At 38.3% G+C, this 27,859-nt stretch overlaps 1 protein-coding gene across 1 annotated transcript; it reads left to right on the top strand.

Moving 5' to 3' along the window:
- Positions 1-27,859, top strand: LOC122967953 (homer protein homolog 1-like). The gene is made up of 9 exons (XM_044332770.1): positions 1-1,226; positions 13,792-13,948; positions 17,973-18,104; positions 18,259-18,351; positions 21,413-21,555; positions 24,150-24,309; positions 24,422-24,532; positions 24,845-24,925; positions 25,783-27,859. The coding sequence occupies exons 1-9, from the start codon at positions 1,222-1,224 to the stop codon at positions 25,969-25,971; spliced, it is 1,071 nt and encodes a 356-aa protein (XP_044188705.1). The 5' UTR covers positions 1-1,221; the 3' UTR covers positions 25,972-27,859.

Genomic DNA, 27,859 nt, shown 5'->3' with positions numbered 1-27,859 from the left:
AGCAGCGGAGGATGGAGCGGAGCTAATGAATGAGATGAGGGCACCAGCACCAAATATTCACATCACTAAAATCCTGCTTCAATCATAAGTAAAAACGCAGGAAATGTAATTGTTTAGCTTTGACTTTACATATATTATTATTTATTATTATTTTGGTTGCCATCGACGTCGCTGATCTGAAGCTGAGCTGCTGCCTCTGTAATCTTTGGCTGGAGGAGGACGGGACGTGATGGTAAAGCCAGGAGTATGCATCTGTCTTTTCTCCACAAAACATCGGAGATGAAGCCACATCTTGAAGGAAGATGTCTGTCATCGCCGAGCAGCATTAAAGCTGATATTTGCGGCAGTGAAACTCTCTAATGTCACACAAGGTTGACGGAATTTAATGGCACAGCGGACGGCGAGGAAGAGCCAGCGACTGAAAAGTGGGATTTATGGACAGTGTCGGCTTATTGGAAATTGAAGGGTGAATGTCTATGTGTCTCCAGTGTATCTACAGCTGGTCATATATCTATATTTGTGCGGTAAGCAGACACCAGCAGCAGCCAAAAGGAGGAGAGTATTCACAGCGAACGGATGGATAGCTTATTTAGACTCGACTCTGCGCTTTTTAACCGGCGATATAACCCTTTCGTTTGTCTTTTTTGACATTTTTTCTTTCATATTTAAGTATTTAAGTAAGTAAAGTCACTAATTTGAGCTTTATTTGACTAAAAACATCACTCTCCCTCCTTCTCCTGGCCTGAGTTTAGCTCGGTAATCCTCGTTTGTGCGTAACCGACGAGTTTATGTAGCTAACGGCTGTAGCGCGAGCGCTGCTGTGCCGTGCTGTGCTGTGCGCGCGTGTGAGTGTGTGTGTGAGTGAGTGAGTGTGCGTGTGTTGTCGGTCATCATGCGTGCACCGACACGTTTGCTCGGATGAAACCAACACCCTACCACAATGTACCCAAAGACACAACAACAACAACAACAACAACAAAAACATCAACAAGAAGAAGACGAAGGAGCCATGTCGGAGTGAGAACAGCCACCGTGGCTCCGCCGGCCGTGAAGTCACAACAAGCAGAGCGGGTTTAAGTGCGAGAGAGAGCGGATCAACGGCTGAAGCTAGCTCCGCTCACACACACCGCCCTCCAAAGAGAGAGAGAGAGAGTGTGAGAGAGAGTGAGAGACACCAGAAAGGATCATTTCGAGTCAACTTAGCAGCCAAATACAGCAAAAATGGGGTACGTAACTTTCCTGTTGAGTGAAATGTCAAGCGGTTATTCTCACCCTCAAATGTTCAGGGTATGTCTGTCTTGTCTGTGTGTTTCTTCTTCTTTGTGTGTGTGTGTGTGTGTTTGTGTGAAGATTTCAGCAGCAGGGTACCAAAGCTGAGTCCCAAGTCTTAGCAAACACAGCTAGCAAGCCACCCATGGCTAACTGTATGAAGTAGGCATTTAAAGGATGAGTGCACAATTGTTCAAGTCTGTCTTAAAGAACAACAGTCAGGCGCCCAAGGGGACTAAATCCACAAGTCTGTGCACAAAAAAAATGCATTTAAAAGTTTATCTGAAGCTAATATGAAGCTTCAGCCGTCCAAATGGGTCAATTCAAGAAGATATCTTTCAGTGTTACAGTCTTTTTAGTGCCAAAGTCCCTCTTTTTTTGTTACTTTCACCACAGCTCAAAAGGGAAAAACTGTACGAGGAAGCACAAAGAGGGAATTTGATGCTAAAAAAACTGTAAATGAGCCAGGTAAATGAGCTGATATGAATAAGTCAGACTGCTGAAGCCTCATATAAGCTTCAGATAAACTTTTAAATGTGTTTTTGCACAAAATGACAGTGTCGACACTGTGGATTTTGGCCCCCATCAAAGCACATTTGTTTAATTGATAGATAAATATCCCAAAGGGACATTAAAATGTCACAGCAGCCACCCGACATAAATCAAATTACAACAAATGCAGTTAAAGCCTAAATTATATACTCAAATATATAATATGGAAACATTATGACTACCACAGATGTGATAGATAATGCAATAAAATATAAGTCCAGGTGAACAGTCTGTCCTCACTATGAGAGGAGGAGTCCCCCTCTCCTCTCCCGACGCAGAGGAGAGTCATTGTACAGTCTGATGGAAGTTGGCAGGAATGACTTCCTGTTACGTTCTTTGTCTTTGTCAGGAGAGATTACAGCGAGGAAAACCTCTTTCAGAGTTCATATGGGCACCTGACTGTTGTTTTTAAGTCAGACTTGGAAAAACTGTGAACCCGTCCTTTAAACTCCTGTCACGTTGTCACCTTGGCAGCATGCGAAAATACTCGAGAAAACATCGTAGCAAAGTGCACCAGAGATACAACACTAAACCTACTACTGATAGCGGTAGCTGTCATCATACCCACTCACAGCCTCCAGTCCACACACTGACATTTTTGATTAGAGTTGCCAAAAGATTAGGCTGTAATGAAGTAGGCTACTGTTCTGAATTGATGACAGAGAGCAGGTCAAGTATCACAGCTCACAAAGCGGTGTATATTTAGGTACGCTGTGATTATAAGGCTGGTTGGGGAGCTAAGACACATGCATGATTGTTTCTCTGTCTGTTTCATTAGAAGAGTATTTATTTTGTGCTGCCAAACGGAAAGAGACACCCCCTTTAAATCACCACCAGACTATAATGATCACTGCTGCACTTGGTTCTTGTAACGCATGTAGCTTGAACCTGCAGATGTATGGTGATTCTCCTGATCAAGAGCGACCTAGTTCTTACTCCAGATGAAAGCAGATGATGTAGCATGTGATTGGTTTGTTGTCATATTGTGGATGGAGAGGGTGGGAAGGGGGGTGGGGGGTGAACTGCTTACCTCCTCATACAGAGCACATCCTCTGTAATTCTCAAGGCCAATGCTTATAATCCAGGCAACAATCAATCCATCAGACACAGATAAAGAGAGCATGTCCTATGTGTGCACTTAGTCCTTAATTAGCAAGTCTGTGTTGACTGTTCCAACACGCACTGGAGCTTCTGTTCGTGTATAATAGATGATTGTAAACTAGCTGTCCTACGGAAACTTGGCACTCGGAATAAAAGAGTGTCCAGGATTAAACATTGGCAATGTTTTCTACTTTCCTTGTCAGGCTAGTAGTCACTTTCCACCAGCATGTTTTTACTGGACATCAAATGTCTTGTTTTGTTCGAACCAACAGTCCAAAACCCAAAGAGATTCAGTTTACAGTGAAGTAAAACAAAGAAAGGCAGCAAATCCTCACATTGGGGAAGATGTAACCAAAGAACTTTTGGCATTTTTGACTTATTTTGCAATCAAAATAGTCACAGATTAATTTTCTGGCTCTATTAGTGAGCACATTACATGCAGTAGTGAGATAATACAGCCTATATGAAAAGTTTTATTGTCACCTGTAATGTTTAAACCACATAAGTGTAAGAGAAGAGATAATTTACAGAAAATTTAGTGTGTAAGTTAGATATTTCTGATATGTTGCAGATCCTCACTGCATTCTTATCTTAGACAGTAGGTTAATTTAGCACATAATTGCTTTGCCAAGGCTAATTTTTTCAAGTTCACTGAAGCTTTTTTTCTATAATTTTTGCCCTTATTCGAGAGCAACAGTAGAGAAATGGCAAGAAAAAAGAGGAGAAATCGGGGATATTGTAAGCACTGTATGTGGTTGGTGTCTTAAACGCCCCTAGGCCACTGGCGGCAACAATTACTCCATCAGTCAACCGCTAAAAAATTAATAGGCAACTATTTTCATAATCGGTTACCCGTTTCAGTCATCTTCAAGCAAAAGTGCCAAAAACTCTCTGGTTTCAGCTTCTCAAATGTGAGGATTTGCTGCTTTCTTTGGTCGTATATGACAGTAATTTGGATTAGAAAAAATAAGGTATTTTAAGATGGCACTATAAGGTCTGAGAACCTGTGAAGGATATGTTTTGCTATTTGAGCTTTTATAGACAAAAACAAGAAGAGAAGAACAGAGAACATAATAGGTAGAATAATTGATAATGAATAAAATCATTAGTTGCAGCCCTAATTAAAAATATCAAATTTATTTAATTATGATTCTAAACAGATCCATGAGGATATGACAGAATGAGATATTGTTCCTCACAGGACCAGGTAATAAACAAACAAAAAAAACATGACACAAAAACATAAAACATCTAAAGTGTGTAGTTTTTAAATATAAGTGCAGTTAAAGTGACCTGAGTCAACTAAAAAAAAGTGCAAATGTGAGGTTCAGGTGCTTTTAGCCGACGTCTCACTATATTTGTCTTTTTGTGATTTCTCTTTCATGTCCTTTATTGATCTTATTACATAAGGACATACTTTTCTTTTGACTTTTTTTACATCCTGACAAACTTGAGGACAGTGAGAAAAAAAGCTTTGAGAAATTGTATGAAGTGTCGCTGAGATCAAACAAACATCTTTGCATAAAATAAACACACTGGCAGCTCTGAAAGCTCTGAGCCTTGCGTGTGACATATGGGGTGTTTTAAACAGGACGCTCTGCTTTGCCAAAACCCCGCTGCCTCCTTCTGCGAGTGGGTTAACCGATACGATAGGGACACTGGGAGCGGATTGGGCTGCGAGAGCATGTGGGAAGCGTAGGGAGAGAGAGAGAGAGAGAGAGAGAGAGAGAGATGGAGTTGGAGTTGGAGGATGTTCACAGCTCATGACCGGCCCTGAGTCACATGGCTGTTGCCATGACGACGCAGCAGCAGCTAAGTTAGTAATGCAGGGTTATTTTTCCTGTGCCTAGCAAGCACAGACTGCAACCGTCAGTGCTCTGACACAGCGGGGTGTTATTAGGGCACTGTGGAGTTTTTTTTAATCTTTTTGTAGTCTGATTAATTTTTACTATTTATAATGGCAATTTGAATTAATACGGCCTTTAATTCTTCTTTTAGGAGGGGTGTGAAGGAGAAAACCATGATAGTGAGGAGGAAATACTAGGTGGAAAAAATAAAAATGTAAAATAAAATCTATATATATAAACAAGAACTTGAAATTAAGGTAGGAAAAACAAAAGCTGCATAAGAGCAGGCTCATAAAAGATGATATTAAACTCTGAATGGCTTGGGGCCCTTATAGTAAAGTCACAGTCATATCAAATCTTGAGAGTAGACATTTTATGATAAAATTGTGATTTTACTTTGCCCGAACGACAGTCTGGAGCCAATAAACTGTCTGTCTGTGCTGTATGTTAGTAGCAAATACTAATATCATCCAAAAATCCAGTTATTCATGTGTTTTTTTTCATTAGTTTTCCCAGAAATGCCCACAAACAGGACTCTAAATGAATGCAATCCCATGAACTAATACACAAATTCTCCTAAAGCCAGAGTCTAAGTTGATCTGAGGATAAATGTGGGCTGCCTCAACAAAACTCAATATCCTGGTTGACTGATTTACAAAAGTGGCGCGTCCTGATAAAGAACGTGCTGTATGTAGTTAGAAGCGAACTTGAACAATTTACCTTTCAGTCACAGACAGTCCGTGTCTTTGTTTGTGTGTGTCTGTGTGTCTTCTGTTTTCATGAATGTTTCTGCTCGTTGTAAGTGGGGAACTGCTGATTTGATAACATCTGCGGTCAGATTCCTCTGTCAAAGCACTTGTCATTGAGACTTGAATGCCACAGTACGTTTCATTGTGAAAAGGGATTATGGGCCAACAATCGCCACACAGTCTCATAGAGACACACACACCAGCGGGGCAGATTTTGATCCAGGCCATGCTGTCAGACTAATGACACCCTGAAACATAAAATGACTCTCTAAAATTTGGTCGGGGCACCCACTTCAACACCCTTACAAGTCATGGGTAATGGAAACCTTGACATTGTCTCGAATCCAGTCAAATTAAAGTCTTAAATCTAGGCAAACCTTAGATTATGATTCCTTTTCTTCATTTGAAACAATGAAATATCAGTATTTTGTCTCTACTAAAACCAATAAAACAGAATATTTCCGAATTTTGTGATTAGTTTCCAAGTTCATTTTCAGCTTTTTAATGTTTCTCTGGTCTCTTGGTTTTAACACAGTTAAAATATTGGTCTTCTAGGATCCTCATAATTAAAAAATATTACAAGCAAATATGGTTTGAATTAAAATTAAGCTCCCAAAGTTACCATTCCACCAAGCAATCAGCTGATAAAACACAGAAAACCATTCACTCAGTTTCTTTTCAAACACTTTTCCTATCTTACAAGAGCTGATGTGCGCCGGCCTGCTTGTACTGCTGTATCTTCAGTTGGTCACTGTCGCTCTGCAAACAGCTGGGCATCTTAACACTGACTGAAGTTTGAAAAAATAAAAATAAAAACCAAATATGAAGTCTTTTTAAATACACGTGGCTATCTCTGATATCTTAATTTCTGATCCGACTTGATTAAGTCTTTAAATATGACAAATAAAACACTATGCAGTGCTTAAGGGTGTGAACTAAGCTATCTAACTTCATCACCTGTTGTAGAAAACCCTAAAACTTTTACTCAGATTCAGAAGTGACAAGTGCAGTTGTGGTGAAGCTGAAAGTCGGGGTAGGGCTACGTGTCGTTCACATGGGGGCTCACAACCTAAAAAAAGTTTGGAAATATTCTCTTTATCAACAAAAAACAGCAGTAATCTCAGAGATGCTAATGCCTATAGGCAGGTAACTTAATGTGTTTGCTGGCGACGTCAGATGTTGCTCGTCATATATTATTTAGTTTAACATTATTTTAAGCAATTTTTTACTCAGTCAGCAACTTTGTTTTATTTAGATTTGTGAAAGTTTACACTCAAGAAATCCCAGCCAAGCTCGTTGCCAAAGATACAATTTCATTCACCAAAACACATTGATCAGTCCTCATCATAAAGCATTTTCTCTTGAAATGTTAAAAAGTGAATACAAACAATAAAGCATATTTCTAACCTCTGTCTTGATTGTCCAAGTATGTAAGCTAACCAGCCAAACAGTCTTGTACTGTAGTGCTACACAGATGTTATACTAGAACTAATTAGCTCTACGCTGCAATGAAAGAGCAGTGCTGTTTGCTTATTTACATGTCTTCTATATGAATCATCAATTGGTGAGAATGCTAACTTTTTGTCTGGGAAATGTTAGCGTTAGCCTCAGTTTTTCAGCGCAATATTATGTATGTAACCATCAAATGTATATTCGAAAATCCCTTTAACAGGGTTCTTGTTTTAAAATGAGTCCACAGGGAAACATTAAAAAGTTAGTGAGAGATGGTGTTTTCAGCCGACTCATGTAGCTAACGTTAGCTTAATTAGTTAGCTTTAGTTAGTTAGCTCGCTACAGTTGATTAAATCCGCTACTGAAGTTTCAGCCGACAAAACTTGCCGTCGTTGGCTTGACATGCATGTTTTTTTTTCTTATTTTCTTTCATATTTTAAAATGAGTCCACTGGAAATAATAAAAAGTCAGTCTGAGACTTTGTCATCAACCAACTCATGGAGTTAACGTTAGCGTAAAGGTATAATGTGTAAGAATTGGACAGAATTTTAGTTTAAAACATTCTCGTATTAATTTAAATTATAAACAGAATGTGAAGAAATACCAGTTTTGACATTATGTCAAAAACCTGTAAGTATTGATATCCACTGAAGTTAGCATGCTAACCAGCTAGCTTCGACCTGTACTGTCTCGTAATACCACTTTGTACCTCAGGGGTGATTGTGAGTCACTGTAGCGTCCAGTCTGCCCGCAGTCCAACATGAGAGGAAGAAGAAGTAGCTGCCCTGAGCCAGCAGCAGTAGTGGTGGAGCCAGGCTGAATGCTGTTGAAATTTTCCCTGTAGGACTGTTAATATGTCACTTCATTAAGTTTTAATATTTTTTCAGGTGGAAAAGTAACCATGTAGACTCCCAGTATGTGGTCAGTTTATGATGTTGAAATATCATATTAATAAATTAGGTCTCTACTGGATTACTGTGTTGTAAAATGGCAGCAATTAATGAAAAAAATGACGGTGTGTGGCAGAAAAAGTGCTGTTTTACTATTAGTGAGTTCTGTGACATTTTTTGATTTACACCTACCCTCGAGGCATGTGTGTAAATATTTAGTTGTCACTTAGAGTTATGTTGTAACTCGTCTCTGTGGTGCAACCGCTTTCTGATCTGTGCAGCTCGTTTGTAATTTACCGCTGGCTCTAATGTCTCCGTAGCATTTTGATATCTTGACAACACCATAGCGCAGATTCATTGTAAACAGTAAGCTTTACACTCCATTCTGTGAGTGATAATAGAGGGGGTGTGTGAAATGCTATCTCCTATTTGTTTGGATCAGGTGGCCAATTCTTACACATTAAGCCTTTAATTAGTTAGCTCCCTACAGCTGATAAAAGTTATTGGCTAGAAAAGGAGAAGCCAGCTTTTCTCCACCTGCGTCTGAAATGAAGGATCTGTTATTTCAAAACAAGAATTTCAAGTTGTATATGCGCCACTGTTATCATTGTAAACTGTGTATGTGATGTTGGTAGCAACGGTAACTTAGCAGACAAGTAAATTTATCTGCTGGTTTTACATGATAGCTCATCCTGAACATGTCCTGATAGATAACAGGGCAGGGTTGCTGTAAGCAAATTATGTCAGAGGAAGTAAAATGTCTTCATGATGATCACTGACTCACACGAAACCTCCACAGCAAAGACAAATGTAGTTAATGCACATACAGAACTTACATCTCATCTCCTTTTCTTGGTATCTATTTGCTCACCAACGTACTGTACTACATATTTAACATACTGTACATATAAATATATATTTAGTACAGTATATTCACACCATCTCCTACTGGTGACCTGCCAGCCTGTGTTGAGCTGGTGTGAATCCCACACCCTCACGTTACCACTATCTCTCTGATTAACTGTGTCTATCTTTAAATAACATCTGCCGAGTCTCCGCTCTGCTGACTTAATTAACACACTGAGACATGATGAGAGCTTCCCAGAGAGGAGAACAATCAGTCTGTCCCAGAGGAGACCCGGGACACTCCCCAACCAGCCAAGCAATCTAATCTTTTTTTCCCTGGAAGCCTGGCAGATAGACATCTTAGGACCAAATCTACATTAAATGCGCCCAGCGTCGAGATAAAAAGATGGGTTTTAGTGTGGTGAGAATAGATTCATGTTGATGTTTCTTTTTTTGGTGGATGGCTGGTTGAGAAACTCAGATTTTTAAGCACATTTTTATGTTGTTTAGTCAACCAAATCCAACCAGGAGATTATACTGTTAGCTAAACACAGATTTAGGAGCCATAATAAAATGTTTTTGTCTGTCTTTAGTGGCTTATTGACTGTCCTAAATGTGGCATGACTGTAGCCGCCAGCCCTCTCAGGATCAGGCGTTGGCCCTTGTGTTTATTTTTGTCTGGTAGTCCAGGGTGACGAAGGTGTGTGAAAGAGGATCTTAGTTCTCCGTGACTCAACATAACAGTAGCTGGAAGTGATTGCGTTTTGCATTTTGCATAGACGTTTTGCATTTTGATACCTGTCTCAGATACGGGTATAGACGTCATTATCTGCATTACTTTGTTTCTCTTAGCCACGCAATTGGAGTGGCTCCAGGGACCGCAACGTCTGCTTGGTTTAGTCTGAAATGGCTCAACAATTAATGGTTTCATTTGCATGACATTTGGACATTCATGGTTCCCGTCCTAGTGACTTTGGTGATCCCGTGACTTGTTCTCTAGCACCACCATGAGGTTGACATTTTTGGTTTTTTGGTGAAATTTCGACACAACTATTGGATGTTTGTCATGAAATTTTGTGCAGATGTTCATGGTGCCCACAGAATGAACTCGTAAGACTTATCTTGTGCCACTTATCCAGGTTTTCACTTATCTCAACAATCTACTCCACGGTTTGAAGCAAAATGTTGTACAGAAATTCATGGTTTCCTACAGACTTTTGGTGATCCCCTCTCTACTCTCTGTTCCTCTTTCCTCCACATTTGTGGTTTTGAGTGAAATTTCTCAACAAATATCGGATGGATTGCCATGAAATTTGGTTCAGACATTCATGTCCTTTGCAGGATGAATTGTATTTTTTTTTTGTGATCCTTTAACTTTTCATGTAACGTCACCATCAGCTCAAAATTTTCATTTTTCCAACTGGTTTATGACCAAATACCTACAAAATTAATTAAATTCCCAATATTCCATCTGTACTTTGTGTTTAGTGCTAATTAGCAAATGCTAACATGCTAAACTAAGATTGTGAACATATAAACATTATATCTACAAAACTCTTGCTCACATAAGAACATTTTGTATAATAGCGCATAAATGTAATTTCATGGTAACATTTTAGGGTAATAGACTTTTCTAAAACATTATTGAAGTCTAGTCGTTGCTTGAATTGTCTTCTTTCAACCCCAGCTTTCATATTACGATCAGATGCTTATTATTTACTTGTTTATTTTATCCGTCTATCCAGATATGACACCTGGAAAAGGGTTTGTTATAAATAATAATGAAACGTACATAAGCTTGAAATCATGAGCTACTGAATATAAGCAGATACATTCATTTTGGATATTTTTCTTTGAATTATTAACATTTAATGGGTGTTTATATGTGGAAAAATCTTTATATTATTCTCTTTATTTAGTTTTAAAATGATAAAACACACTGGATCTTCCTGCTTGTCAGTTAAATATGCCATTAATACTGAAATTACATACAATAGAAAATAAAACAACAATTGGTCCTTTTTTTTGTTTTCAGCTTTAAATGTAGTTGTTAGATGAGAAAGCTGCAGCATAATCTGTGTGGATTTTTGTATTGACAGTAGTACAGCAAAGGTGACTTGTTCAAGCATCAGTCTACGCTTTAATATTCTGAAGGAAATTGACAGTTGGGTCATTTCCAAGCAGAGTCTTTACATCTCCAGGCAAAAAAATCTGGATTTCCGTGAAACAGTTATAGCTTGTTTTGCTTTTAATCCAAGACCTTGATAGCTTTTGAGCTATAGCGATGTCTGGAAGCCGTCCCGAGACCGCTGATCCCCTGTATGTTGGCACAGGTGCTTCCAGGTCACCTTTAGCATAGTTGCCTCACTTCACTGCGTCCTATGTCAGTGTACACCCTGCTGGTCACGTCTGGCCAACACACACACACACACTCGCACAGACGAGGCCTCAAATGTGACATCCTGCTGTTTTCAAGCCAAATCATCAGAGCATGTCACTTTCATCTACGGGTGTGAAAGACAAACGGCGTTCAATATGAAATGAGCAGCACGCCGGCTCTTTCCACAACATCGATCAATCAATCGATCTGTTGGGTTTTTTTTTTTTTTTTTTAATGAGTCTCATCCTGGCTTTGTCATGCAAGTTGCTGCACCGGCATGAAGAGAGTCATTTAGAGCGCAGGCTTGTGACTTGTTACGACCTCTGCAACCTTCGCCGCCGACGTATTCTGGCTCGGTGTTGTCAGCTCAGCCGCCGAGCTGATTGCTGTCCACGTCTGTGTGGGCTCCGCTGCCGCATTGTTCAGCCTTGTTATTTTTAAAAGTAGGAGCAAATTAGCATATCTGCCCTTTCTTTTAGCTGCTCTTAAAAAGAAAAAAAAAAACATAATTCCTGCCTGATTTCATCTTAACCGCCTACACATGAGGGAAGTTTCTAGAAAGACGCCCCCCCGTCCCTCCCTCCATCTCCGTCTCTGTCTGTCTCTTTCTTTTCCTGGTTGCATTCTGCATTTATTTTTCAAGAGTTTTTAACTTTTTACAGCTTTTCTGTTTCATTTCCTCACCAACTTCAACACCAACACTTGAGTATTTTAATTTAGTCCGCCTAACGTAGCATTATGATCGTTTGTATGACATTATTTTGTCAAGCTTTTATTTTGAACATAAATCATTTGTAATGACTCTGCCTCTGCAAGGGTTCATTAACTCCAAATGAAACGATGTGATCAAGGAATTATGGTTAATTTGTGTTTTGGGACATTACAGAAACAATATTATAAAGCAAAATTTAATATTTGCAGATTGATTTGATTTTTGCAACAGCTTAAAATGCTTTCTGAGTTGTTTTTTTTTGATGCGAAGAGAATTTAATATGTTTACTCCATCTGGCTTTGCGTGCCACTTAATAACAGGAGTTGTGAAGAGAGGGATTGTGCATGTACAACACTTGTATGTGTGCCTTTTGTACATTAACACATTTTTCTCAGCTGGGGTTTTTTTTTTTTTTTTCCCCTCGTCCAGTTACTGCAAGTGCAGCAACACAGCAGGCCGGTGAATAATGGATGTGCTGAGATCTGTGAAATTGTGTTTCTCGCCTTCCTGTGATTCATCACGTTCCCTCAATACTTCCGCTTCCTTACATATTATTAGTTATATGAGGAGTTTTATCCACACATTTGCTTTTGTGTCCTTTTGTTTTGTTTTTTTGGTGTAAATCTGTGTCTGTTTAAACACAACCTTTTGCTGACTTGTCTACGGTGGCGGCAATTATGACTTGTTTGACACAGTGCTGCAAAAATTAGTCAATTATTCGTTTAGTCAACAGCAAATTAATCGGCAACTATTTTGATAATTGTTTGTTAATCGTTTTGAGTAAGTTTTAAAGAAAATAAATAGTAAAATTCTCTTGTTCCAGCTTCTTAGATGTGAATATTTTCTGGTTTCTGTGACAGTAAACTAAATATCTTTGGGTTGTGGACTGTTGGTTGGGGAAAAAAGAAGATATTTTCACCATTTTCTGACCTTTTATAGACCAGACGACCAATCAATTAATCAAGAAAGTGATGAACAGATTAATCGATAATGAAAATAATCATTAGTTGCAGCCTTAGTTTGATTTAAGTACATTTACTCAAGTTCTGTACTTGAGTACAATTTTGAGGTACTTGTCCTTTACTTTATATTTCTACTCTAATACAAGTAGAACATTGTATTTGCTTCAAGCTATTTAAACTTTATTTAATCAAGCAGCCACATTGAGGTTGAGATCTCCTTTTCAAGAGAGACCTGAGAACGAGAAACAGATAAAATAAAATACAAATAAATAAAGTGCAGTGAATTGTCAGAGATTTGTGACCCTTCACAAAAAAAGCAATGTCTGGTTGGGAAACTTTGTCATGTTTCTGATGTCTATTAGTTGTTGGCACTTCCACCAAAGAGAGATTTCCCCTCTAGACGAGATGGTTTTATTTGAATAACAGTCTGAGATCCAAAGAGGTAAAACTTTTCAATATTTCACCAAAAACAAAAGCAAATGTCAGAGAAAAGTCTCCAAAAACTGGAAACAGATTTGTGCAGCAGAACTTTGTCTTTTCTTCTTTCCTGATAGTGAATCATCTCATGACCTCTCATAGTTCTCTTGTGACCCTTTGGAGGGGGCCGACCCCTAAGTTGGGAACCGCTGGACTAAATTACCAAACTGTATATAAAGTACACATTATTGTATCAGTATTAACAATCTAAATATGTAATATATAATAGTATATCAGTCACAGGGGCCATTATTCTGCAGAATGAGTACTTTTACTTTTGATACTTTAAGTCCATTTTGTAGATAATACTTCTGTATTTTTACTTAAGTGGGTTTTATTTGCATTTTTACATAAGTAAAGGATCTGAGTACTTTTTCCACTACTGACACACACAAAAACTGTCTGTTGTTTTATCTTTATTGGTGTAACTAAACCCTGTTTTTCTCCCTCACAAGCTAGCGTTTAGTTACACACGGCGTATTTAAGGCCTTTAACCAGACACTGATCGCCCCGTCTCTCCCTCCTTCCCTCTCTCTCTCTCTCTCTGTGTGCAGTGAGCAGCCCATCTTCAGTACGCGGGCCCACGTCTTCCAGATCGACCCAAACACAAAGAAGAACTGGGTTCCAACAAGTAAACACGCTGTCACAGTCTCCTACTTCTACGACAGTACCAGGAATGTATATCGAATCATCAGTCTGGATGGATCCAAGGTGTGTGTGTGTGAGGGAAGCACTCAGTACGGTGTTTGTGTCTGTTGGTTGTTTCTTATGTTTATGTAATATATTATAAAACACAACATATCAGACTTTATGAGGAATAGAACGAACAATAAAGTCCTGGACTTATTTCCATCGTTGTCCCGGGTCTGTCAACCATTTAACAAGATAGATAGTTGTTTATTGTCTGACATGAGTATTACAAAATAAGCACTAAATGTAGATAATTGAATCCTGAGAACAAACAGTCAATAAATGTTTTTAGTAAGTAGCCAAGATTAAAGACAAAAAATGTGACATTTCCTTAATGAAGCACCAGAAAAGACTCAGTCCAGCTTTCAGCTTTAACTGCAGCTCGTGTAGGATTCTAGTTTTACAATAATCAATATGTTAAATCAGACTAATCATACATTTGCCATATTTTAATCACAAAAAACCCTGCAGAATGAGAATGACTTTCACACAACTAAATTAGGAAGATGTGCTGATAAATATCAATTTCTTCAAGATATTGTTTTGCATTTTGCGTCATAATGTCTTGATAGAATCTTAATATTGTTTCTTCATTTTAAAAGCTGCATTGCTGCTAAATGATAATATTTTTACTGTTTTGTCTGAGTGAAAAGAAGAATAAATAACTTCTTGACCTTCCCACTAATGATTTGTTTTTCTCAGACACCCGATAATCCACCAGTAGTTTTAAATTTAAATTATAGAAAGGCAACTGTGATCATCCCAAAAAACATCCAAAAAATAATCTCCTCTTGATTATTATTATGTTTATTATGATGATTACTATTACTGTAATTTTGGGCGTCCCTGCTTCCAGAAGTAAAAATCCCATTAATTTTTATAGATATAAATATAATGTTTGTGACAGTTTGAGCATCTCTTCAGCATGAAACTCTCCTGTTTAAATCATCAGTACAGAAGATGAACAACAGCATTAGAAACTGTCTGGTTGTTTGATCAATAGACGAAGGTAAAAGCCTATGTACTTCAACATTTTGAGGTAGAAGTTAACTGCAATTCCCAAGGTGCATTTCGGCAAGAAACATTCAATGACTGTGCTTAAAATTCTGTTATATGTGCAGCTGACGGTGAGTGGAAGCTAAAAATTACAATGTTGAGGAAACTGAAAACATCATCTGAGGATTAAATCAATTCACTTTTAAAGTTTGAGTCAGTTGTGGATGAATTCAGCAGATATGGCGCTTCGTTCTCAACTGCAACAACGAGGCTTTTTGAGTTTACTACTGCTGCCTCTGACTGGTCATAGCAACAGCAGTTGTGGCTCATGGGTATTGTAGTGTGAAATGAGATATGATTTCTCTCAAGTAAAGTTGAAATAATTAAAACCGATGGCCGTAAATTAAACCTATCGGATACAGTACAGTATCTGGTGTTCACTGATATTGAGGATATTGATTAAAGATGCCATCCAGACATGTTTTAAGACATTATTATTATTATTATCTGACATGTTTTTCCACAAAAAATGTCCAGTTAACATGTTAAAAAAAAACCTTAAAATGCCATCTTCTCACTACCTCATTAAAAATCCAGAATCTATGAATATCCTAAGAGTCTGTCCTCAGTGTTTGTGCACTTGCGTAAGTTGAATAACGGCCTCTCGATTGGCTCCAGACAGTTGTGATGTCACAAATCATGCTCGTAGGTCTCGGACCCTTGAACTGTGATTTCTGGTGAGCGCAGAGAAACTTCCCACTTCCAGCAGATTAATGTGAAAACAGTCTTCTGGTGTCAAACTCTGAACATACATCATTCTGCACAGAGAAGCTCAAACATCCAACCGAAGGAACAGAAAGAAAAACACATTTTTGAATGGAGGTGGAAAAATCTGAAATGGGAATAAAGAATCGGGAGAGGGGGGGGAAACACAGGAACCAGCAGCTCCTCCCAGTTAAATAAAGTTTTATCTTATGAAAAAAAATAATTAAAAACATTTGTATCTTTGTTGTAGTTAATAAACAAGCAGCTTGTGTAACTTGTTTGCCTCAGCCTGGCGTCTGTGTGCTGGAGCAGTGAAGGGGCGGTCGGGCCTGTCATATCTATGTGGCAGTGATTATTTTAGTCTTGAGAGAGGTGCAGAGGTGGAGTTAACATACTTATGTAAGAGCCTCTCTGGGTGACTGCTGCCGTTGTTGAACCAGCAAGTTAGCTGCGTTCTGCTGGAAATAGCAGAGATCTGGTGGGCTGGTGCTCGAGGACGTTATTATCCAGACAACAATAAGTCTTCTCAGCAGAGAGAAAGAAAAACACACAGTGACAGATGTCACACAGCGTCAAATATGTCTGGTTATGTTGCTTTCACAATTCTAAAAGTACACAAACTTTTGAAACGTTTCTTACAATTAAAGTACGTTATATGACCAAAGATCTGCTGAAACAACATCATGAGAAAAACAAGAGTGTTTGACAGTTGTTCAGTGTTTTCTGCAGGTTAAAAACGTGTCTTTGAGCATTGACTGCAAAAACAATGTCCAGTATTAGTAATTTTACAGCCATGATAGCAGTGTAGCATCTGTCAGTCCACCAGTTTATTCCAGACTACAGTTTCTCAACATGCCATGAAATTTGGTGCAGACACACACACACATGACTTGATGTGGCTGAAGTCTCTTAGTCTTGTTCTTAGTCTATACTGACAGTTTGGTAATACATTTCCAACATCTTCAAGTTGTTTCTTTGTGAGAAAATGTTGTTTTTACTACTGTTGAGACAGTGAAATACAACTTAATCCAGTTTAAGTAACAGATCTGTTAGTTTGAATGCTGACGTCCAAACACTACACAGTTGTTTATAATATACAACTCAAACATGAGGTGGCTGATGGTGGATGGACCTGATCTGTAGGATCTATATGTTATTGTTCTGTGTTGTTTTCTTCTTGTGTATGTATGTTTCTTATTTATTTATTATATGTATGGTGTGCTTGTTTCATAATATTTGTAAATTAATAAAATTGTGTGGGAGGGGAGGGAGAAAAAAAAGTTCTCACAGCAGCACTCATTGTATCTTTAATTGTTACTACAAGGTAAACAGTAAAAGTTCATATTACAAAGTAATCTTGCAAGTATTTGATTGACTGATCACCAGTACCAGCACCTTACTGGATGACGTGGCGCTGCGTTCTGGCAAAAGTTGATCCAGATTCTGCTTTTTTTCCAAAGAGTATAAAAAAAGTTGCACCGTACAGAACTTGTTTTGAGGTTGTGAGTAAATTTATGTGCAAATTTCCTTTCAGCTTTCTCTGATTTTCTGTGTGATAACATGCAAAAGATTTATCTGAGCTGCTGACGTGTAAAAAAACAATTTTAAGGTATTTGATGAAACAATCTCAACTCAATGTCCATTTACTCGCTTGCAGCTTTCAACTATGATTTCAGCATCTGTTTCCGAGAAATAAAAGTGAACTATCAAGCTCAACTTTTTTAGTTTATGTGGATGAGAAATCCTAGAGATGCTCAGAAACATCTATAGTTTGATGGTACATAAGGAAACTCAGCCTGCTCCAGAAAAGCGAGTAAGTGGACCTCTGGGGCTGTTTCATCAACTACTGTTCCCAAGATCAAGAATCAACTGCACTAAAGGCATCTTTAAAGCAAATTTGAGAGACACCAGCAGCAGCAGTCGATTTTTATTTATTTATTTATTTATTTATTTTTTCTTCAAAACTATAAACTCTCACCCACCATCTGCGCTCGCCTCTCTGTCAGCGCTGCCAGCGAGGCCTCCCACTCTGATCAATAACATCACAGTCAGTTGGACTCACTTTAGAACTCCTTATTGACTGCTTCCTGTTTACCAAACAGTGGGAATACAAACCCACGTTTATACAAGACACACACTCACACACACACACGCTCGCATCCCCCCCCGGTACCAGCTGATAACAGGCGTCCAGCTGCTCTTTCTCAAAGCCGCCATCACCACGACAAACAACTGTTTCCTTTGAATTTGACATGTTACTGTGCATTTTTTTTCCCCCTAACAGGCCATCATCAACAGCACCATCACCCCCAACATGTCCTTCACCAAGACATCGCAGAAGTTTGGCCAGTGGGCCGACAGCCGGGCCAACACCGTCTACGGCCTCGGCTTCTCCTCTGAGAGTCAGCTGGCCAAGGTGAGCGCACACGACGATGACTCCGATAGCGCCGTTGTCTCCAAAAAAACAGAAAGTCAAGAGGGAGCAGATGTCGTTACCTTTACTTGTATCCTTAGGAGCAATAAAACAATAACGTAAGTCAACAAAATTCACTTATTTCCTGTTATTTTAGTTTGCAGACAAGTTCGCAGAGTTCAAGGAGGCGGCGCGGTTAGCCAAGGAGAAGTCTCAGGAGAAGATGGAGCTCACCAGCACTCCCTCTCAGGTATGAACACGATTGTCACTGTTGCAGCCTTGCGTAGATTTTACTCTTTGATCTCTCTTTAAAGAAGTGAACGGGACACATGAGCAGCAGGGGGTTGAAATGTCATGACAGCTCATATATGTTGACTTTTTCAGTGTTTAGATATAAATCGACTTGCTGGAAAACAGTAGCATTACTGTTTAAACTTGTATGTAACAGTCATTCTTGCATTTCCAAAACTTTTTTACTTCACCCCAAACTTTGATAGACGTCTGTCAGCTTTGGCTAACTAACATGACACATTAAATTCTAGTGAGAAATGGCAGCTAATAGCAGTGATAAAAAAACAAAACAAATGGAGACTGTTAGCTCTTGCAGGAAGTGAGAAATGAGTTGTTTTTACCGCAAACCACCAACAGACAGAACAAGTAAAAAGCACAAACACCCTCCCACACACACAAGTACCATTAACAAACAAAAAAAAAACATTTACATTGATGAAGATCCTGTTGTTTAACATCAGAATATACCAGATACCGGAGATGTATCAGCACAAAACTTCACTCATAAGAAACTATGTCAACACAGGATTCAATAATTACTGTTAATCAGCTGCAGAAGGTCATAAAAAGAGACTCCAAAAACATGTTTGTGAACCACAAAACCAACTTGATGCATTTTCCATCAGCAGCCATCAATCTGCCACTTACATCAGCTGCCAGACTTAATCTCTAACTGATCACTAAAACATTGATCATAGAGCCTCACAAACTTTTACACTTTTCACCTAACAGACGCAGTAAAAGTGTGAGATGTCTTACCTTAAAAAAGGTGTTTCTTCATCACTAGTTTTAACTTTATCAACTTTATTAAAATCCAGATAGCAACATTTGACTCAAAGCTGAAAGTTTCCTTTTTCTCATATTGAACATTTTCCACCTGTTATTTGCAGTTTCTGGCATGAAAACAAATCCTCACATTGACCTCACTTTGGTCACTACTGAACAAGTAGCTGTCCAACATGTACTTCATGCTAACTTGACCTGTTTTAACTCAATGCTAACATGTTAATAAGGTCGGTAACAAACTCCCTGTGACACCAAAGTACACAGCCAACCTCTAGGAGTCACTCCACATGAGAAATAGATGAGAACTTAATGATATCATGCACCACATCTCCTGCGGCACCAGTTAAAAGTCTGTGTTGCACTCAGCTGCGTGCTCACATTATGTTAAGCTAACACTGTGTGGCTTGTTTGCCTCCTTTGCTCTCCTGAACACTTCCTCCTCAGGGTGGCGCTGTAAAAAGGAATGTGTTATCAGTCAACAAACCTGGTAAAAAGAAGGTAAAAAAAAAAGAAGCTGGAAACGAATCATTTTCATGACTCCGATGGTCCTTTTTCCCAGTTTTACCCCAGTTAATGATACAACTCCAGTCCCTCAGGCGTCTCCCTACACTGTTGTTTCTCTGGGACTCAGAGAATCAGTTTTGTTGTCTAAACTGTGTGAGCACAACGATGGATTTGACAGATTTTTTCACATATTATCTTATTTTCATTGTTTTGGTATAATAAGCGAGTCCTTGTTTTTGGAGACAACCCTGTCGTCAGTCTTTAACAACCTCGTCTATCATCCTAATGTCATACTAACAACCAGAGGAAACCCCGTCTCTGTGAATTTTCCCACACAATCCTCCAGTTTTCCTTTCATGCTCTCAAAAAGTGACAGTCAGCTGCAATTAGGGAAGTTTGAGCAGTTGCCAGTCGTGAGCGACAACTGTTATTAATAGATAAAGTAAAAATGCTCACAGTTGTCAAAAAAATAAACAGTACAGCGGGAATATTTCTGATCTCCACAAGCATTTAAACATCCGGCTGCTCGGCCTCAAAAAGCGTCTTCAAAGCTTTTCACAGTCCGACAGATTCGGCCAAATTGAAAAACAACAAAAAGCAAACATTTCTAAATAGTAAAAAGGATAAATGAATAAATTTATGGATGCATATGTAGAGAAAACATCTTCTAGTGTGTCTAATGGGCAGAGTTTAATGAAGTAATTAAATTATTATTGAATTAATTAGTTGGAGCTGTGTTTAGTGCAGGGTAATGATCCAGAGCATCCCTATAAATAACCACACTACAGCAGAACATCCTGTTAATTTTTGAGAGCAAAGAATCATTAACTTCATCATCTTTATTACAGAAGATTTGTTGTTTCTCACAGAAATAATTTTACATTTTGGGAAATATGATTCTTCACATTCTTGCAGAGACTTACATGAGACAATGATACCACTCTCATGTCTTTCCTTTGAATATGAAGCTACGGCTAGTAGCCGGTTAGCATGCTGGCGTTAGCATTTAGCTCCAAGTACGGCTGTACCTGAACATGGTTGTAGACTGTCTCTAGTTCTAGTTGACATTTTAGGGTCAAAAAATGAATTGGTTAAATAGAGAAAATACCTGGTAGATTCATCAATAATTAAAATAATAGTTTCAGCCTTATTGACAGTCGTCTCTTCCTCACATCCTTCCCTTAGCAGCCGCTTAGCTTAGCTTACACACACAGCTAGCCTGGCTCTGTCTAAAGGTTAACAGCTCACTAATTAACACATTATATCTAATTTGTTTAATCTGCACAAAAAAATAAACCAAGAAGTTGTAATTTTGTGAGAGTTATGAGCAGAATTATTTCATGACAGGAGGAAGTGCAGCCAAGAAATAGTCACAAAATTCCCATAAAACAACAACTTATTTTTTTATTTTTCTTTTCATCCTGATTAAACATGTTAGATATAACTTGTTAATAAGTGAGCGTTTGAGGTGCTAGTGAGCAGATTTTGTTACCTTTGGACGGAGCCAGGCTAGCTGTTTCCCCTTGTTTCAAGTCTTAATGCTAAGCTAAGCTAAGCTAAGCTAAGCTAACCAGCTGCTGGTTGTAGCTTCATATTTAAAACACAGACAAGTTTGGTATCAATCTTCTCATCTAACTCTCGGCAAAAGAGCGAGTAAAGATATTCCCAAAAATGTAGAATTATTTCTTTAACAAACTTTTTTTTTTTTTAAATATATTTTTCTGTTTCAGGAGTCCGCCACAGGTGATGTGCAGTCACCTTTGACCTCAGAGAGCATCAACGGCACAGATGATGAGAGAGTCACACCAGACACACCTCAGCACACCGAAGCCAGAGCAGAGCCTTCCCAGAATGCACTGCCCTTCTCGCACAGGTAGGTCAGAGGTCAAAGCGCTGATAGAAACAAGAAGCCAAGTGTCAAATATCACTAAGTATCGTCTTCCTTTTATCACAGGTTTCCCTTTTAATAAAATAACTTCATTGTTAAGACATCCTGACGGTGTAATCATCACATTGTGAAGTGTAGATGAGCGTTTCCTGTCTGTTAGCGACTCTCAGGATTGAAAGTGAAATTGGCACAGCGCACTACGGAGCGCCGCAGCTCAAGGCGGTCCATTCATTCATTATTAATCTGGTCCCCGGGCCTCTGGACAGCATTAAGGCATTTACATTAAAACACTACACAAGCCTCCTATTAATTATAAACCACTGAATGAGCGCAGATAGTTTTGTGCTTCACGTTGTCTGATCAGAGTCTCCGAGGTGTCGGCTGTACTTGTGGGGATATAAAGCAGTAATGACTCATATTGAGGTCAGCGCAGACACTTAGTTTTTAAAAGTTACAATCATTTATAAATGAAAGTTTAAAATAAGGCTTTTCACACTGCATTTGTTTCTATAACATGATCAGAAATGTCCAACAACACTCCTCCTGTAGGTTATTGGTTTCATTTGAAGTGCTACATTTAATGTATGATGAGGAAGATTATACGTTAACAGAAAATTAATCAACTGCAATTTTGCTTTTTCAGGCAAAAATACCAAATATTTGCTGTTTTTCTCTGTTATTGTAAACTGAATATCTTTGGGTTTTTAACTGTTTATTTGTTTTATTTATTTAACCAGGTGAGTCATAAACCTGACAATAAAACATCAGGCACACAAATAAAACAAAACTAAAACCTTGATAATAAGGTTATGAAAGCTAAAATAAGCTAAGAGCAGACGAAGTCACAAAAACAAATAAGACTAAGAATGTAAAATGAGCTAAAAGCAGAAAAAATTAATAAAATTTACCATAAAATTTACAACAACAACATGAAAGCTTTCTTTTCTCATCTCTCTCTGTACATTATTGGACAAATAAAGTAATATAAAGGCGTCAATTTGGGCTTTTTTTGTGTTTATAGACTCATCAATTGATCACAAATTACTCAACTGATGAATTGATAATAGTTAATAAGTGATAATTGCAGCCTAAATGTGTTCACACCAATCACAGCTGATTAACTGGTTTGTTTGGTCAGTGACGTCTGAACTGTGACGGCATCAAAAGAAAATCACAACATAAAGTTTCCAGAGTCTTTGATGAGATCTGAAGTGTTGTTAGTTTGGTGTGAGAGAAACGCTCATCACAGGGGGGTCAAAGGTCATGGAACGACTAACATAACATCTGAAAGCAGTTCCTCACACACACCATGAAGCAGAGCTGTGTTTACGTAACGTTACACAGAGCTCAACATTTCCCAGCCTGCAGTTTGCTCCAAAGTAAAACCACAGTGAAAAACAGTGAAACTTACAGTCAGATTTCACCCAAACTGTCGGCAGGTTTGTGTTAAAAACTTGTTTATTGACAGATAATCCCGTCACGCTCTCAGAACTAAAAGTTAAAGCTAAAAGCAAAAGTTGATTCATCTATTTTGATTATTTATACATTTTAAAAGTCATTTTTCCAGGGTCAGCAGTGTCGGTCTGTTGTTTTATTCGATGGATTTCATTGACAGTAAAGACTTTTCCTCTAGCGCCTCCGTCAGGTTCATATTTGTTGTCAAGTTCAATGTTTCAGGAACTGTTTGAAGGATTTTCTGTGAAATTTGGCTTCACACATTCATGTCTCCCTTCAAGATGATTTGTAATAACTTCAGTGATCCTTTGACTTTTCATCATCAGGTCATAATTTAAGTTTATTCAATACTCTGGTTTATGATGAAATACGTGCAAAAGTCAAGACTTTCCCATCAGCCCCGGCTGTATTTTGTGTTTAATGCTAATTAGCAAATGTGCAGCGTTAACACCACACACACATTTTTATTGTTCGGTACAGATTTCTGTTTCCCAAAGACTCGAACACTGTACAATCTTTACTTTTAAAATATCTTTTTTCTTAAATACATGTAGAAATAGTAGGATACCTGACGAAGAGCACATCTGGGCTAGAAACGCTTGTATGTTTTCTAAATGTATCTATTTTAAATATATCTATTTTATTTATATAGCTCAGTATTACAAATCACAAATTTGCCTCAAAGGACAAAATCTATACAGCACACAACATCCAATATCCAAAATCCTTAAACGCTTGATCTTGAAAATTCCCCCTAAAAAAACTTAAACAGGTTAAAAATGGAGGAAACTGCAGGAAGAGCAACGTCTTCCAGGACAAACAGACATGCAGATGTTTCAAGTTTGCAAAATTACAGTACGGAAAAACAAGAGGACAAACTTTTATAGTAAAGAAAAACAGTTTTTTTATAAGGAAGCGTTCAGTAGTGTTGTGATTCCTTGTGAAGCAGTAATTAGCAAATGTTAGCATGATAACAAGCTAAACTTAGCATTAGCATTACCGCTAGCATGGCTGTAGACACTGTATAGGTCAAACAATTAATGGAGAAAATGATCAATAATGAAAATGATCAGTAGTTGCAGCCTTACTAACAGTCATCTTTCCCTCTTCTCACATCCTTCCAGTTCATCCAACATCAATAAGCACTGGGAGGCGGAGCTGGCAGCACTTAAGGGGAACAACGCCAAGCTAACGGCGGCTCTGCTCGAGTCCACAGCCAACGTCAAACAATGGAAACAGCAGCTGGCGGCGTATCAGGAGGAAGCCGAGAGGCTACACAAACGGGTAACAGACGGGATCGATTCAAAGTACATTTTTTCTAACCGTGTCGTGATGACGTTCGATGAATTCCTGTGAATCAAGTCTGAAGGTTTTTGTGTTTGGTTTTATGTTCCAGGTGACGGAGCTCGAGTGCGTCAGCGGTCAAACAACAGTGATCAAATCTCAAAAGACGGAGCTCAACCAAACAATAGAGGAGCTGGAGTTGGCTTTGAAAGCTAAAGAGGAAGTAGGTTCTGGACGAGCGTCTACTGATTTATTGATCAATAGTTTGGTCCATAAAATGTCAGAAAACGGTGAAAAATGTTGATCAATGTTTCCTAAAGATCAAGATGACGTCCCTCAAATGACACAGGAAACAGAGAATTTGGAAATTTTCTTCTTAAAAATGACTCAAAACAAGTACTGGATTATCAATATAGTTGCTGATTGATTTAATAGTTGGCAACTAATCAATTAATGAACTAATCGTTACAGCTCTAGTCTACTTCGAGCTCTTTATTGCTGATGTGTTTCTCATATTTGCTGTTTGTGTTTCCAGGAGTTGGAGCAGCTCAAAGCCGAGGTTCAGAGTGCCAACGAGTTTCAGTCTCAGAAAGATTCACTTACACAGAAACTACAGGTGAGTCGATTATTTACAACAACACCTGCAGCTGATCAGGTGTTATTGATTATGTATATTTTTATTAATGTGTTATTAATAATATTGTTATTAAAGCCACGTTCACACTGTGTCAGACGGATCAGACAGATTCTCGTGTTTAAAGACTCAGAAGCTTCATGATAACTGAGCTGGACGGTTAAATGAAGGTTTATGTTGCTGTGTATTAATAAAACTACATTATATCCTTTTAAATTTGGGTTTAATTACATTTAACAACAGACTTTAAATGACACGTTTCATTTTCAAGCACTTCTGTATTATTAAGCACCAAGTCAGATATATCGGAGCTTTCAGGAAAAATCACAGTTGTAATTATAACTCTGAGATTGACTTGAACGCTATTTACAAGCTGAAAAGTCGTAATTACGGTAACTGATATGACCGGAAGTGGCAAAACTCTACGCTACAAACTATAAATACACACAATACTGACCACAGACTCCCAGCTGATTTAAAAGAACTATAAAAGTATGAAAACAGATATTTAAAGGAGCTACAAAGTTTGTTTATATCTGGTTAAATTTGTTGACAAACTGCTTCAAATTTGTACCACAATAAAAATGATTATTGTTCAGACGGATGTTAAACCTGCTAATATTCTCTAATAAACTTTAAATATCAAAAAACAATAAATCAATTATAGAGAGAAGGGAGTTTTTTTAGCTACGCTAGCAGCTAAATGCTAACCCACCACTTGATATGAAACATTCTTGTTTCCCATCAGGATGAATTATAATCACAAATAATTGTACTAAACAGATCATTTTTACTTTCTGATCTCTAGTTTAAGAAACATGTTGTCTTGTTTGTGTCAGGACACGGAGTCGAGGAACCAGACGTTGGAGTCTCAGCTGAGCGAGCTGGAGCAGCGTCTGGAGAGCAGCCAGCAGGAGCGAGAAGCTTTCCGTACCAGTCTGCGCTCGCTGCTGGAGCTGCTGGACAGCAAGATCTTCGAGCTGACCGAGCTGCGGGACACGTTGTCCAAGCTCATCGAGGGCAGCTAGAGAGAAGAAAACACACAAAACACACACACACACACGTCTTTTTCACGCCATGGGCCCCTTTTTCACTGCCACCACAACATCACCAACACCACCACCACCAACGCCACCGTCACGCCTCGGCGCTGCAGCCAGAGCATCATCCACCGCATGCTGGCACTCAACTTTAACTTGAAGTCTTCTTTTTTTTTTTCTCTCTCTCTCTCTCGACATGTATACGATACGTTTACACACAACTTTATGCATTTAGCGGTACACACACACACACACACACACACACACTCTCTCTCTTCGCTACGTCCATGTACTCAGATCGCTACACGTTTACAAACCGCCAAGTAAAGAAAGAGGCTTTGCTTGGACCAGGCCTTCCCTCCGCTCCACTCTGGATTCTTCTTGACTCTCTTCAGAGATAAAAATCTCAAATTATTTTTATTTTATTTAAGTTTTTTTTTTTTATCTTCATTCCGTTTGAGGGGATTTTGCTTTTTTTTTTTTTTTTTTTTTTTTTTTGCTCCTTCAGTCACAAACTTTGCGCTTTTTTTGAGCTTCGCTTTGGTGCATTCTCGCCGTCACCTGAAGCTGGTGATTGTTCGTTTCTTCCTCCTTCCTTCTTCTTCCTTTTCCTCTTCCTCACTTGTTTATTATTATTATTATTAAAACATCATCGTCAGCCAAACGAACACTCGGGAGTCACGTGAGACGGACTTTACAGATTTTTTTTTTTTTTTTTTGAACTCTGGAGGGTGACAGTGGATCGAAGAGATGCTCCTCCTCCTCTTCCTCCTTCCTCCCTCCTCTTCCTCCTCCTCCTCCTGTGATTGTAATCCACCGAGGGACTGCCAAAAAAAAAAAAACAGCACGGAGAGGACGACTTATATTCTTATACAATATATGAGCAATACAAAAAAAAACAAAAAAAAAAAAAAGGGGAGCATCGGAGGGCAGAAACACTTTCCACTCTCACTTTCAGGTAATTTTCTCCTCTCGGATCAGTTGAAGCCGCGTCAGCGTGGCGGGATTTTAATCAACAGTCTTTCTTTCTATACACTTTTTTTAAAAGAATACTTAACTAGTGCACTTGTAAAAAAAAAAAATAAAATAAAATGGAGTTTGTGTGTTTGGGTGAATCAGATGATCTTGTTTTTCTTTCCCCTCTTTCTTTTTTTTCTGTTGCGACTTTTTGAAGTGCAATGATTGATTGAACCCTTTTTTTTTTTTTTTTTTGTTAATTTATTACTGTTACTAGAGACGATTATCATGAAACGTTGTACAAAGCAAAGATCTTTATTTACATCTTGTTTTCACTTAATCTTTTTTTTTTATTGTCTGGTACATGGGTGTTTTGTTGTTTTTTGTTGTTTTTTTTTTTTTGGAAAAACTGGCAATATTTTTGAACTATTTATCAACAGGAAGTGAAAGTTTAGCAGGTTGGATTTGCAGAGAATCTTTTTTTTTTTTTTTTCTTTTGCCAAATATGTTTTCCTGTACAGATCTGAATTCTTGCTGATGTTGCCTGGTACGGAGATGCATCAACGGTAGCTAACTGCGGTACTTTACTTTGTGGGATTTACTATTGCCAAAAATTCAAGCGACGTCGGAGGAACACGGAAGACGGTTTGTACACCTGAAGAACACTATTTAAGGGCTTGTTGTTGTTGTTGTTGTTGTTGTTGTTGGTTCGGGTACATTCGGGAGACTTGAATGACTTTATCATGTTGGAGAATAAAAAAAGAAGAAAAAGATGATGATGATGATGATGATGAGTATGACCAGCTTGAAAGGGAATAACATTTGAATAAGAGAATTTTAAATGTTGATTATACCACATGCTTAAAAACACAAATTGTAATTTTGAGTTTATAGTAAAACAAAACCAAATGAAAATCAA

The sequence above is a fragment of the Thunnus albacares genome, chromosome 18, assembly GCF_914725855.1.
Source record: "Thunnus albacares chromosome 18, fThuAlb1.1, whole genome shotgun sequence".
Classification (NCBI taxonomy): domain Eukaryota; kingdom Metazoa; phylum Chordata; class Actinopteri; order Scombriformes; family Scombridae; genus Thunnus; species Thunnus albacares.
The sequence above is the reverse complement of the archived record's forward strand: the minus strand, read 5'-3'. Positions and strand labels throughout refer to the sequence as shown.